Consider the following 14,888-nt stretch of genomic DNA (forward strand, 5'->3'; position numbering starts at 1 on the left):
ACACACGCACACACACACACACACACACACAGATGATCTAAACTTCATGGAAAAGGGGAAATGGGAGACGTAACAGGAAAAGGCTTAGCTCAGCTTGCTCGCTCTGCCATGGTGGAAATGGTTCAGGTTTTTCCCCCAGAGAGGGAGAGATACAGTATGGAGGCAGGGAGGGGGGAGATGAAGGGGGTGACTTTCTGTAACTTTAGGTTAACGAGAGTAAAGCATGACTTCAGCATAAAGTCAAACAAAGCTAAGCTTGTTAAAATGTGGAAAGTAAAACATCCTCACGTGGCTAAAAAAGCTGACCTGAAATGACTTTTTGTTTTTATTTTCCACGGCTGGACTTCATTTGTTCTTATTAGCTTCATCAAATGTTTGTGTAATGAAATGAGAACAACTTTGTTTTTGTGTGAATCCAAGAAGAAAGCTATGTTTCAAACCCCCCGGATCAACTTTGAAATAAATAAAGTTTGACAAATTCACACAAAAATCTCTTAAACATACAGTAAATACTAATTATTCAGGGGGAAAACTGATAGCTGGATAATTATGGACAGGATACAGAGAAACCAATCCTAAAATAGCAAAAGCACTATAAACGACTGGGAAAATAATGAAGGAGTGAAAAAACAGATGAAGGAAAAGAAAGGTCAACCTCAGACAACACCACTTCAGTATTAACACTTACAGTCACAGGTGAGATACATTTGATTTATATGTGAATTTATATGTGACATATATATATGGATTGTTAAAATGTAAGAACATCAAGAAAATCATTTATTATATGGTGTAATTAATTGAAGTTTGTGTGTGTGTGTTCGTGTGGTGCAAGAGAGACAGAGAGACAGCATGAAAGAATGAAAAGGTTACCTTTGCCAAGTAATCCCCAAAGTGTCGTCAGTGGCACTGGGGCCATAATGCCTGCCGTTTTGAGTCACGCTCCAGTCACACTTCCTCAGCTGTCAATTGAAACCTAGCAGTCAGATCACTGGGCCAAGACAACTTCCACTTCAGATTACACTACAACTCAACACTATACACAAATGCATGCATTGGAGCCTAGAGCAGGAGCAGCGGCAATACAAAATTACTCCAAAACAAGTCCTAGCTGTAAAAATAGTGAATGGAATTCAATATTTGCTGGGGAAAATGTACAGTAAAATCAAAAGCTATGGATAAAACAGACAAATAAAAAAACATGCAGTCACAGTTAGTGGTAACAGCTAACCTGGAAGTAAAAAAAAAAACAACAAAAAAAACTGTTAGTAACAAGTGAGTGGCATCATATTGGTAGTTCATCTGTGAGGGGTTACTGCTTTTTAAGATGGTTAGCCAATGAAGCCATGCAATCCACTGGATGCATGCACTCTGTCGATGATCACTTCTTCACCGTAAGTGCACTTTCCGATTCAGGAAGGAGTACGCATGCCTTCAAGCATGCAGACTTTTTTTCATTAGCTAAACTGTTTTTATTGATTAGGGGTCAAAATTACAATAACGTTAAACAACGAGCGCACGCACGCACACACACACACACACACACACACACACACACACACACACACACATACATACACGCACGTGCACGCTAACCCCTTTTCCCACCCCCTCTTAAGACATGCCAACCTTACATACAGATTACAAATTACTGCAACAAAAAAGCCACACACAAACTGTGTCTCCTTTGCATGCATTATGCGAGCGCACGTGTCTGCAATCCAGCTGAGAGCTATCTCTGCCAATACCAACCTAACCTTGCCCTGTGGTCAACACATTCATTTAGTAATGCATCGGGATAAAACTGCACTGTTAGCACTCTGCGTGCAGTGGCAGACGTTCTGCAGAGGCTCTTAAGAGGCATTTAATCAGATATACGCATACGCTGAATATTCAAAGCCATTTGCAGCGGTCAAGAAATGTGTTCTTTCTCCTCCGTGCACCTGGACGAACACATCAGGAGACGATGATGGTTTCCTACTTAAGCCATACTTAAATACAGTGATGTGTTTTTGGTAGGTGCCTGGATTTTCTTTTCCGGAACAAATGCAAAGTAGTGGAAAGAAACTGAATTTAAATCTCAAAAGCCTTACGTTACAATGTAATGCATTAGTTTGACTTTATCAATAGCTCAATAGATCAATAGCTGCTTAATTAAACTGAATAGGAAACAATGCATGTTGTTTCATCCAGCGTGTTTTCTCTGTATTCAGGGGAAGGTCGGGAGACTAAACCCCCACGCTGCTCCCGCGCTCTCCAGCCTGACAAAAGCTTGGAGAGAATGTGCGGGTTGGGCCAGACGCTCGGTGCCACCGCTCCTCGAGGGGCTCGCCATCTGTCCGCTGGCACCGGCACATCAGAGTGGCACAGGCAGCGGGGGAAAAGGGGGACAGAGCTGGGGAACGTTAGTAAACAGATGCGGGCAGATTGTGGATTAGGATCCTTCCTTAGATAATACCAAATGACATCTGATCACGGATCTTTCCCTGCGGAATGCTAGATGATGGCATTCCCTCGAGGGGTTAACCAAGGCGAGAGATGAATGGAGGGTTCTCACACATTCACTGGGAATCGTAGAGCAGGTGTGGGAATCGTGTGGTGGTGTTGTTTTGTTTTATTTTTTCATTTTTGAAGCCTACAGCCTACTGTGTGTGTGTGTGTGTGTGTTTGTTTGTGTGTTTCCAGTTTCAGACTTCTAATTCAGTGGTGCAAAATTTTAAAACAGGCACTGCTCTGAAAAGTAAATTGTTTTAAGCTTCACTACCAGGTTATCTTTCCTAGTAATGAAATAATATAATTATCATTCACAGTTTGGAACCAACACTGTAGTAGCAGTTTGGGCAAGGAGCACGAGATCTATATATATATATATATATATATATATATATATATATATATATATATATATATATACACTAAATTATTAAAACAATGATTCCAGTGTTCCAAATATTAAAATTGCCTTCTAACTCTTCTGTTTTTCCTCTGTTTGAAAATCAAATCAAAGGTTGCTCTGACAGCAGCAGAGGTACACAGATGCAGCGCATGTCATGGCCTCTTTCCATCACACAGACAGACAGACAAAGACCACGTTTCAAAACCCTTAACTCTCTAGCCATAATGTGTGTGAGGCGTTTCCCCTTTACCTACCAAGCCTAGCGGCAAACGGCTGCAACTAAACAACGTAAAGTGTCGGTAAGCCTCACGGATCCCACACAATAAACATCCCCATCGCCAGATAAGGACAATGACAGAGTATTCCGTGAAAGTGTTTAGTCCGGAGGGACTTGGCTCGGTGCTGACCCGCTCTGCGAGGCCAGATCCCAGGCCGTTAAATCACACCACAGAAAACAAAAACAACCGTGACAAGCAGAAGCATGATGAATCAATAAAGAAGACGGTTTGGAGTCCCTTAAGCCGACGAGAACATTTATTCGTGTGGATATAGCATGTAATAACCTTCTAGAAGGCTGTCACTGTTGTGCTTGTAAATTTTTCATTCTTCTTTTACATTTTAAGCCACTGTCATTTTCCTCTTTCCAAACTGCGCCAGTCCAAAGTACTTCAGGTTTTGTCTTGTCAGTGCAACGGGATCACACACACACGTTCATTTAAATTTGGAATAATTACAATCAATCAAATAAAAAGTTAAAAAAGATTGTTATAAGATTATCATACTGTGTTTCTGAGGAGGATATTTCTATATCTGGCTAAATTACAAATCTAAAAGAAAAAGGCCTTAAAGCCTCTGGGGGCAAAGCTTTGGACAGCTCATGCTGCTCCACTCAGACTGCTGCTGTCTTGTGTAGTCACTTTGTGCCTCAATGAAAGAAGTAGCGGGGCTACAAGAAAATGTGGAAGACAAACTGCGCGACGTTAGCCAAGTGAATCCTCCCTCTCCTCCTCCTTCTCCTCCCGAGTGGAATAAAGGCATCCCATGACTGCTGACAAACATCCACTAGCCTACTCTGATTTTAGGAAAACATGGGGAGCAAGAAAGGCAGAGAAGAGAGAGGAAAAAAAGAAAGACAGAGAAAGAGGAGTGAGGAAACAGAGGCCAGCTTTGTCATTTTTACTAAACATAAAAAAAAATTAAATAAATAAAAGCGAGCTGAGGAGAAACCTAGCGATCATTATGTAGCCGCGTGCAGATGCATTCAATTAGTTGTGGTTGGAAAAGCCTTGGCCTGAGACCAGCACTTTCAATAAGACGGGGTGGGGGAGAGCACTCTCTCCTGCCCGACAACACCGCAACACTCCTAACCTCGCAGACACACACAAACACACTCACATATGCACACACAGACACACACACACACACATACACACACACAGGGTGACCACATCTGCCCTATAGGACCGCTGCTGGGGCAACCGCCTGACGCCAACACTAAATATTCAGCCCGTGTACTGTAAATGAGTGTACTGATTACATGTGGTATGTGTGTTTGTGTGTGTGTGTGTGTGTGTGTGTGTGTGTGTGTGTGTGTGTGTGTGTGTGTGTGTGTGTGTGGGGGGGTGTGTTTGTGTGTGGGGTTGGGGGGGGGGGAGGGGGGGGGGAAAAAAAAAAAAAAAAAAAAAAAAAAAAAAAAAATGGGTGTGGCAATGACAGTGAATGTCCTGACTGACTGTAGGCTTTAAACTCTAACACACACTCCAAATGATATCTCACACTATAAATTCATCCATCCTAAAAATCCAAGAGAAAATGTGGTAGCGCTGTTGTTTTAAGATACATCTGCATGGATTACTGACATGCTTACTAAGTGTATTTTTCAAAAACAATTTGCTATATGAAATGGAATCTACTTAAATTCAGCTAATGGACATACTGAGGATATTAAATTGTGGGTCATTTAAGGATCTTTCAAGGGTCCTTGAAAATAAAACTCCATCGGTAGTGTTAATAATAATAATGGCAGTGAAAAAAGAACAGCTCTAACCCCAAACTCTTGTATTTACGAAAATCATTTGATTATCACTATAACCTGCTATCTTTAGCCGTGTTAAGGGCTCTATCCTTTTGGGGTCTGAAAAACTTGACATGTTGCTAATTCTTTATACCAATGGTGAGTGCTCTGATCTGATCTAGAAGCGCTCTGATCTAACGAGACAGTTTAATGCTTCCAGCAAATCAAATTCAGAGTGCGACAGGCTTTTGCAGAGGGCAGGGATTTCACATCTGATGTGCGGGGAGATGGGGGACAGAAAATGAAAAGATAAAGAGGAGCAGGTGGCAGGAGGCGCAGGTGCGAGGGGGAGGAAGGGAATCTCACCTGTTGCTGGTGGAGGAAGGCGGGATCTCTTGGGCTCAGGCCTACAAAGCGGTTAGCCGTCGGGGTGCCAGGGGCTGAGTAGCCTGGGTAACATGCCATCACAAAAACAGACATACAAGCTTGCATTACAATTGGCATTTAGCATTTAGACTTCCTCCCTGCTATAGCATTGAGAGCTCACTGTGTAGACCGCTTCACCCTTTGTCACAACCAAGCTGACAGCTGATGAGCAAACTCACCCAAATTTGGTCTCATATGCAGTGATTGTGGAAGAGAATCGCCTACTGGGTCTTCACGAAGGGGGGCACAATTAGATATATCACACAGAAGTATTTGGGCTACGACGCAAAGCATCTCACTATTACTCAATGCTTCTACGCTGCTCCGATAACACGGCCTTTGTCTTTAAAGTGGTATGGAAGTTTAATCTGGGCACATCATTCTCAGAAGGAGAGTGGAACCTGATGCTAAGAACTTTCAAAAAGATGTCCAACGATCTTAAAACTAGACACATTCAATTTAAGATCCTGAACAGAGTTTACTGGACACCATCCAAATGATACAACGTCAAACTAAGGGATAGCCCTAATTCTCCCCCAGGGGGTGAGGGCACTCTACACATGCACATTCTATGGGATTGCCCTGACATACAAGATTTCTGGGTGGGAATTTGCGCCCATATTGAACGTTTGTGGAGATAAAAGGGAAGTTTCCTTCTCTCCTAGTCTATTTGTGTTAGGTGATCCTTCTCTTCTCTTCAGGATCTACGGCCCTCAGAGTGGATTCGAACGGCCATGAATGGTTTGAATGGAAGGCCCCCGATGCTCCCTTTGTGAATTCCTGGGTTAGCCAGTTTGGTCATTTGGCAGCACTGGAAAAGCTGTCTTTAAGACTTATGACTTATGACCTTTACATGCTGAAATAGAATAACTGGGAAACCCACATTAAGAGCCCTGATCGAAGTTCAACTCTCTTAACCTCCCTCTCTTTCTGTAGCACTGTAAAAACATGTTGCTGTTTTTTTTTTTATTATAGTAAATGAGTGTTGATTGTTACTATTTAGTTTTTGTTAGCACTGCAAAATAGTCTCTCTTGCCTCCCTTTCTCTCAATAGATATACAGTAAGTCTTCTTCATTCTATGCATTATCCTTTAAAAGGGGTTGTTCTCAAGTACTGTTTAAGTACTGTTTTGTCTTTGCTTTGTATTGGTGCCTACATTGTCTATCTTGTATGTGGCATCCTTAAAAATAACAATAACAATAAAAATAATAAATCTTTTCTTTTTTTGCAGATGCATTTTATGCAGTAGATGTTTTTTTTTAAGAATGTCAAATGTATGTGAGAGCAACTTAACACCAGCTGAAAATATCTTGAATTCCAGTCACCTTGCTGCATTGATGTACACATGTACTCAATGGGGGTGTGCAGTAGGTGATGGAGGAGTGGTGATCAGTACTGGATGCTAGGGGACTCACCTTCTGTGGATGTGGTGATGGGCTTGGTGTCTGGCATGGAGAGCGAGACGGGTCGCACAGCGCCGTGGTGCGGGGAGGGGGCCAGAACTGGGGTGAAGTGGCCTGGGACCTTTCCTACCACCTGGCCACTGCTGTTAGGCTGCAGGCGGGGGGTACAGACACAAAAACAACACAATTCAGCACAAGCACTTTATTTCCCAAAAATGATTTATTTTGTCCAGATTTAAGGGGGTGTTCATGCCAAACATGTGTGGAGTGGTGTACTCCTACATCTCTGGAGTTTATCAGCTTTTGTTTTGTTTGGTAAGATCAGGGAACAGTCGTGAAAGATTTGGATGAACATAAATTGGCATATTAATATCTGCCAGTAACTTATGTTTGAAAAATAAACATACTTAAACAGGAAGGATGAATTAAGGCAAAAAGCAAAGACAATCATTCTTTTCTGAAGGTGCTCCAAAAGCAAGAACCTCATTTGTTTTATCCGCCACAGGCAAACTGTGTCCACTTACTTACAGTATGTTTACGATGTCTTGTTCGCTTGTAAATATGCAGTTTGGCAGATCTCAATTAAACAATAGAAGTATGTAACAAACTCCACTTTTCCAAAACGGTGAGCACTCAACAAACTTAATGTCCTATCCTCATTTCTAGGGGGGTTATATCCTCTTAACTGCTGCGTTTGCCCTCACAGACCCAAAAAATCTACAACAAAAGGTGACCAGACTGCTCACTCTTACACTTAATGCTCCGTCTGAAGAAAAGATTTTAGTACTTTCAGTCACTGGGTTGTCACAGTTATTACTAAAAGATCTGTGGGGGGGGGGGGCACTGACGATGGATTTCCTACATGATTTTAAACAATTTTTTTAGTGGCGCTCATAAATGGAATTTAGGAGGACTCGGGCATGAAAAGACATAGAGAGAGCTGCGGAGTGGCCTGTTACAATGGCGTGAATGTGCGAGTACAGGGAGCGAGGCAGAGCGACTTTATATATAGAGAAAGAAATAAAGGAAGCTAGTGGGAGCTACTCTTTCAGACGGCTGGAGACTGTCTGGGGCGTTCATTTCAGGGCCGCCCCAAGTTCAAAACTCAAACAGGCCTTTTTGGAAAAGAATTGTGTCCACAGGGTTCCCTTTCGATGTGAATAGAATGTTTAATTAGAGTGTAATATAATCTGCGTTAAAGCAAGCATAAAAACATTCTGGCACTCGTCCATGGGATTATAAGCGCTGTGTTATTTGCTTAGCCTCCCCACCCTCCCTCCCTCCTCCCCCAATTGGTCTTCCAGCGTTCTCTCTTCCCTACCAGACCCCACCTCACTAGCCCGCCACCACCCCCCTTCTCTTCTTTCTCCAGCACCGCAGCAGAGGGCCAGTTAATTCTGCACAAGAGCCGGGCCCCGGCAACGGCAAATATTTACAACCTTTATCATTCCCCGCGGTTTTTCTCTAGAGTAACAGTCCCCCCCCCCTCTCTAACCCGCTCCCTGCTCTGGAGATGGAGCCGTCTACGAGGCCTTTGTTTACAGTAAGAACAGCGGGGATATAAAACTCACATAAATATCACACGGCTCTCTCATCTATAGAGACGCCTGCTCTCTCTCCAACACACTGGCCGCAGTGTATACCCAGAATATATAAAAAGCCCTAAGCTATTTCATTTACTACAATGTCCTGATCCAGTTTTGTATGTCACGTGTGACTGCAATTGCAATAGTTTGGTTGACTTTTTTTATGGAGACATCGAGTACTTTTTTTTTATTTTATTTAGCATGACCACAAATATAAGGCTGACAAGGTACTATAACCCTCGTCATGTGCATTATATCAAACAGAAAAGATATGCGTCTCTGTCACATGAAGTGGTCCGCAAAGTTCAGTCTGGGGTTGCCTGCAAAATGAAAAGTGGTTTAATTTAACTATGATGTAATTCACACTAAATTATTCTGATTACTTAACTCTTTATGAGACCTATTGTAATAATAGGTTTCTGACCAATAGTATTTCCCCACACTAAATGAAATGACGTGTGTCCAGTTAAGGGTTCCCAGGAAAAAATACTATCAAATTGTGGCCAGCTTAAGGGCTTAAAATGTCTAATTTTGGGCTTATAAAATTATTCTTTTTTTAAGATTTTCTGGAGAAAAGCACTGAGAAAATGTCTGACATAACGAATGACCAGGAGCAGGTTTCAGATTAAAGAAAAAAAAACAAGCAAAGCAGGATGATGTTTCTCTACTTCCAAATAGACCAATGAGGCACTGATGAAATAACAACAAATGCGTGCTGTAATTTCTCTTAGGTCAGATGGGAACAGAGCCGAACAAGATAACAAAAGGACTACTCGAGGCCATGAAACTCTTGCCAACCCAGCCTCCGACGTCTGGCCAACAAACTGGCTTCTTCAAAGATAAAAATAAATAAATAAATAAAAACTGACCTGGCTGCTCTGTGGGCTGGACGGGTCGTATGACGGCACGTAGCTCTTGAGGGGATCAGCTGGGTTGAGGTGGGGCGGGTAGCGGATGGTGGTGTGCGAGAAGTAGGGCGACGGCGCTGGGGGCAAGATAGCAGAGGCCGAGAACTGCAGGGGCGAGTGTGGAGGGGGGCTCCTCGTCGATATAACTGCAAGAGAGACAGACAGAAGAGTCAAGAGGGTGTTTGCGAGACGGAGTTAAGATAAAGCGATCATCATTGATCTGAGAGGGTAAATGAAGTACGGACATAGATTTTTCCACTGTGTTTATCAGGAAAAAAAGTCAATTCGAGCTCCAGATTTAGCAAGAGAGCTGGTTGTTGAAGTCACCAGTGACTCACCACTGTGTCCTACACCTGTGAGGCCTGGGTGATGAGGCTGAGAGAAAGTGCTGAGTCGGGGTGACGAGTCCTGTGGGGAGGTGGGGCTGAACAGCGGCTTCTCTGGCTTCTTCATGGTAGGAGAGGACATGTCTGCTAGTGGCAAAACACACACAGGCATACAAACACATGAATGCGTGCTCACGTCAGAAAATGGGTACATGCCTTATCGATTATTCAAAGGTCTTTGATCATTTCTTTGGCCATGTTTGCACAGGACTAGACAAGAGAAACATTAAAAGTGACCCCCCGCTCTGGAGGTAAAAAGTTAAATTGTATGTTTTTGTTTTATATATATATACACACATATACATATTACTAAAAGGGAATAGACATTGGACATCTGGAACAAGAAACTATTGATACAAAACCTTTGGTTCTGTACAATTCTAATGTTAACAACTGTAACTCCATATGTACTTGTCAATTGATGTGAAATTTCCTAATAAAAAGATAATTGAAAAAATAAAAAATAAAAGTGACCCAACTTCTGTGTTGTGTTTACCATTTTCATACAGAAAAATGAAATAAAATGACTTCACAGGTAAATAAACATTTTAAACTTAGTTTTTAGCAAAAACTAAAAGGTGTGTTGCTGAAAATGTATCAAAACATTTTGCTCCAGCTTCCACTAATTCTTCCATTTCTCACGAATAACAGAAATGAAGTACCAAAAATGGATTACAGTTGAAATTAAGCAGAATTTGATCTGATTGGGATTAGTATTATTACACAGGGCACCTTGTCTTTTGCAAATGCAGCAGACAATGGAAACATTTATTCAGCAAATTACAGACACCGCAAAGGGTCAAAATCACTCATAATCTCTGGAATCATTACAAATTACTGAACATCCTCAAGAAATAGGAGTCCTGTGAAAATTCGGCTTTTGTCATGTCTAGGCAGACAATTAAATCAAGCGATCTGATGCACAGTTGTAAAGCAGCCGGGCACTCAAATGGGATTTAAGAATTTCAAGACCCTCACGTCATCTTAAATAGAACATTACACTGTAACATCTGCTCGCCTCGGCCTTGCACAATGTTTGACAAGCTACTGTAATACTCCATGAATAATCCTCGGCTCGGCAGAAGACACAAAATTTGTTTAGAAAATGTGTGTCGTTCTACAAACTAAAAAGTATCTGCTCAAACTCTTACAAGTTGCTCATTATTACTGTTCTACACTTTCATGAGCAATGTTCTTCTGTCACGGCTGTGCGGTTTTCAATTTTCCATGGTAAGACAGTGTCTGAAGGGAACGTGATAACAAATAGATGCGAGAGGCAATGGCCTATGTCTGCTCGTGCTTCTTCTATGAACATTCATCAAGTGCTTTTCTGGTCTGTCACAGACACATTCTTGGGGTGTATAACTTTTAAATCATCCATCTCTTTCCCCCCCCCTCAAAAAAAGCTACACCCTGTTGTTGATGCATTTCCATAGTTTTTACCGCCTTTTCCCTCCCTTTTTCCTCCCACAACAGGGAAGGATCCACCCGAGTGACGGGAATATTCACTCATCTCCAGAGAAAGAGAGCGACAAAGGTGGCTGGAATTCAGGGGGATTTCCCAGTCTGAGGTTGCAAGAGGATACAGGCTTAAGTGCTTTCTTTTTTTGTGTCAGAGGGAGAAATACCTTCGAGAAGATTGATATCACTGCTCAATGTTTCCATGTATAAATAGGAAATATTTTCTGTAGTGGAGGTATTCAGCTTTTCCCCTCTTCTGCTAATTAAATCCTTTAGAGAGTCAACTGGACCGCCTTGGGAAATTAAACTAGACAATTCATTACCAGAAATTAAACACCTTTAATAGTTTAAATTACATTTTGCATTTAGACCAGACTAGCTGTGAATGTGTACCTTCACATAAAGAAATTCCACCCCAAAAAAAAATTAACGCTGTACTTTCCCAGAGAAAAATACAAACGAGAAACAATTTCTTCCTCTACGTGGAGAAGTTTTGTCCAATGACAACCATGTGCGAGAAATGACCGCTTGGCACTTGGGAGGCCTCATATGGGTTTAATATCACCCCACTTGTCATTTATTCTCTCCTGACAGAATAATGGCTGTCTTTGGAGAGCTTCCTACCCACTGCTTTCCCTTTCTCCTCGCCCCAAAGCGTCTAAGTTTACGCAGAGCAATACTCCCAGGCCTTGTGCAAAGGGACAGACTACATTCTCATGTACCCACATTGGGCTGTGGTTGAATCCCACCAGTGTGGTGTCTCTCGTGTATCAGCTGATGTTTTCCTCTCTCACCCTCCCTACTAATTATGCTGAAATAAAAAAAAAAAAGAGGACTGGATAGAAGAGCAAAAACAAGGACGTGCACAAAGTTAAAACAAAAGGTAAAACCACAGTGCGCCTTGCTGAGGAAATGGTGGGACATTGTGTAAAATGCAGGGGCAGCGCGGGCAGCAACGTGTGGAGAAAAGTCAGCAGAGAGTGAGAATGATCCGGAAACACGGGACAGCGAGGCCTTAATTAAAAGTGTGACGGGCTCTGCCCTGCACCAGGAGACGACGTAATGAGACATGCAAGCTGTCCCGTGAGGATCTCGCTTTCTCTCGCGCAGAAAACAAGCAGTCAGGACAGCTTGTTTCTCCGATACACACTTCTCTACCTTTTCTTTTTCCCCCAGTAAGCCCTGTGTATGACCTCATTAGGTGAGCTTTATTTCTTAATTCCCTTCTAACTAATGCCTAAAAGTTGGATCATCAAAACTCTACTGATAGGGAATTTCTCTCATGTTCAGCCAAGATGTATAGCCTGATTTCCTGATGAGAAGCTATCTGACACGTTTGCCCCGCGGGGTCTGATAGCACTACATGAGGTTTAGGAATTGGGATTTCTCTATAAAAGCCACTCACAAGGTGTTTCCGCTATCTGTATATGAAGAAAAATGACGCACCCAACATTTGAACACTCACAACTTGCACTTCTGTACAAGTTAAAACTCATATAATAAAGTTTATCAGTAATGAAAAGAACCAAAGAGTTGTGAATCTCAGCTGGAACACTTTGTTCTCATATCGGACACTCTGCATTGTGGGATCCATGTAAGCAACAGGTGCAAGAGAATACAGATTTACATTCAGACAGCAGTTCAAATGGGTTTAAACATTTCTATGACTGGCGATGCCTGGGCCCATCTCTGTCATGGTATGTATTTTAAGAGGGTTGAACAGGTTCATGTGCAGAGAAACCAGATGCAGTTCATCCGCACTAAAACGGGTGGCGGCATTGATGTACAGTAGCTTATGACAAGGCTGGGAGTTAGAGAGAGTTCAGCTGCTGTTAAAAAAAGCAACGCGAGGTGTTCGCTTTGATCAAATCTATTTCCATGCGATGAGGGTGAAATAAGTCCCTCATTAAATTCGGTCAACACGCTGCCGTGCGGGGCTGTTCCCCAACTCCACCGTTTGTGTTAACTGTATGAATGCGATGGAGGGTGTTACTGACAAAGAGCATCCACACCGGACAAACCTCCCATTTGGTAAATAAAGGTGGGCAGATAAAAAACAGGGAAATCACCTCCGTCTCTATCGTGCCAGTTTGCCCGACTGCTGGCTGGCGAGCTGGGTGACGAGTAGAAGTCAGGTCCTGTCGGGCTGGTGTCCATGTTCTCCTCCATGTTGACCGTTTTGGGCCTTTTGCTGTGGGACATGGAGAAGTTTATGGTTTAGCATAGCCAGTCTTTTTTTGGTATTCAGGTCTGTACTGATTTGGGGCAGTTTGTGTGGATGTTTGGCGCAGAGTAGCTTGTGTGAAGGTTTAGTTAAAGCTATAGTGCGTAGTTTCTGTCGGCCCCATGAGGAATTCTAAGTAATGACAACAAAAACTGTCGGCGCGTCCACATGATACGAGCCTTCTGTGACCGCGCACCACCCCCACGCCCCCTTTACACGGTTGCTAGTAGCCAAGGAGGACACGGAGGATTAAATAAACATGATGGACTCTTCAGAAGAGGTCGTTATCTTCACTCCCGTCTCTGCGCGGGAAAGTCACCGGACGCCACAATCTTCTGAACGTAGCCATACTGAGAAATACAGAGAGAGTTGTGTGGAGCCGATAGTCTTAATTATCGTTGTAGCAACTCATTTGGCAACGGCTTGAACGTAACAGACGTTCATCATTCTATCAAAAAGTTACGCACTAAAGCTTTAAAGGAATAGTTTGACAAATATTCGGAAACAAGAGTTACACGAGATGAGTGATACACTCTTCTATCTGTATGCTAAACATGAAGCTAGTGCCAGGAGATGGTTAGCTTAGCTTAGCATAAAAACTGGAAGCAAGGGGATTCAGCTAGCCTGGCTCTGTCCGAAAGTTAAAAAAAAAAGATCCACACATTTTTTTCACTTTGTTTTTCTGCACTGACGAAACAAAAAACATATAACATGTTCATTATTTCTGTGTTAATAATAATATACAATGTCACTGCTGTGATGTTTTTATATCCCAGCTTTTGTTGCTGTAACTTCCACTGACCTGCCAGGAGGGGAGGACAGGGAGCGATGCAGCCCCACGCTGGAGTTCAGGTCATGATAGTAGGGTTGGCTGGGCATGTCGGCCATGGAGAAGTTTACCGCAGCACCGTGGGTGATGGGCACTGTAGAGGACACAGAGAAAACAAAGAGAGACAGTTATGCTGTAACCACTGCAAAGGAGTTCAGTGTCTGCAGTGTTGTCAGATGGAGCGCTGTGTCTCTCCCTAGCCTCACACGTAGAGACGCACAATTAATTGCACAAAAGCTTGACTGACTGTTACTGACGCTTTGTGTTTAGAGGCCCTGTGTAACAAATGAAGCGCTCCCTATTCACAGGTTAACTGTCCCGACCATCACAAGCGTTTCTGCTAAGCACTCTGATTAGTGAAGTCACTGCTTCCCAAAGTGGGATGAATCTCTGTATGTGTACATTTTATTACTACCAATATTATTATTTTTGAGTCCAGTCTTATTTGAACGTGGCACTGAATATACACTAAATGTGGAAATACACAGCAGTGAGTCGACAGCGTATTTCACAGCCGAAAGCGACAAAAGCAGGCCATTTGTGGCTAAATAGTATAATTAGTGATGCATCAAAAATTGGATGAACAATCTTCAACCTTTTCTTCACTTCTCTGCGCTCCAATATAATACTCAGCAGTTTCCTCGCATAGTGATTTACAGTGGCAAAGGTGTGGTTTTTCTCACTGCGGTCAAGGTGAGGTATATTGTTTCAAGGGAGGCCGGGCCAGTGTTTGCAGAACAAAAGGAGTTCACCA

The 14,888-nt window shown here is 42.6% G+C and overlaps 1 protein-coding gene across 8 annotated transcripts in view; it reads right to left on the reverse strand.

The window, feature by feature from the left end:
* LOC120572708 (nuclear factor 1 B-type-like) overlaps window positions 1-14,888 on the reverse strand; it is a 66,333-nt gene that overhangs the window by 7,967 nt on the left and 43,478 nt on the right. For 3 of the 8 annotated variants that reach the window (XM_039822070.1, XM_039822072.1, XM_039822069.1), the window contains 7 exons: window positions 14,108-14,228; window positions 13,151-13,272; window positions 9,573-9,707; window positions 9,196-9,380; window positions 6,753-6,891; window positions 5,277-5,359; window positions 874-962 (listed from right to left, as the gene is read on the reverse strand). In XM_039822070.1, the coding sequence (XP_039678004.1) occupies window positions 874-962; window positions 5,277-5,359; window positions 6,753-6,891; window positions 9,196-9,380; window positions 9,573-9,707; window positions 13,151-13,272; window positions 14,108-14,228 (874 nt within the window). The remainder of the gene's footprint in view (window positions 1-873; window positions 963-5,276; window positions 5,360-6,752; window positions 6,892-9,195; window positions 9,381-9,572; window positions 9,708-13,150; window positions 13,273-14,107; window positions 14,229-14,888) is intronic. The other 5 variants (XM_039822073.1, XM_039822076.1, XM_039822071.1 and 2 more) reach the window with 3 other exon arrangements.

Source organism: Perca fluviatilis, chromosome 14 (assembly GCF_010015445.1).
Source record: "Perca fluviatilis chromosome 14, GENO_Pfluv_1.0, whole genome shotgun sequence".
In the NCBI taxonomy this organism is placed as follows: Eukaryota; Metazoa; Chordata; class Actinopteri; order Perciformes; family Percidae; genus Perca; species Perca fluviatilis.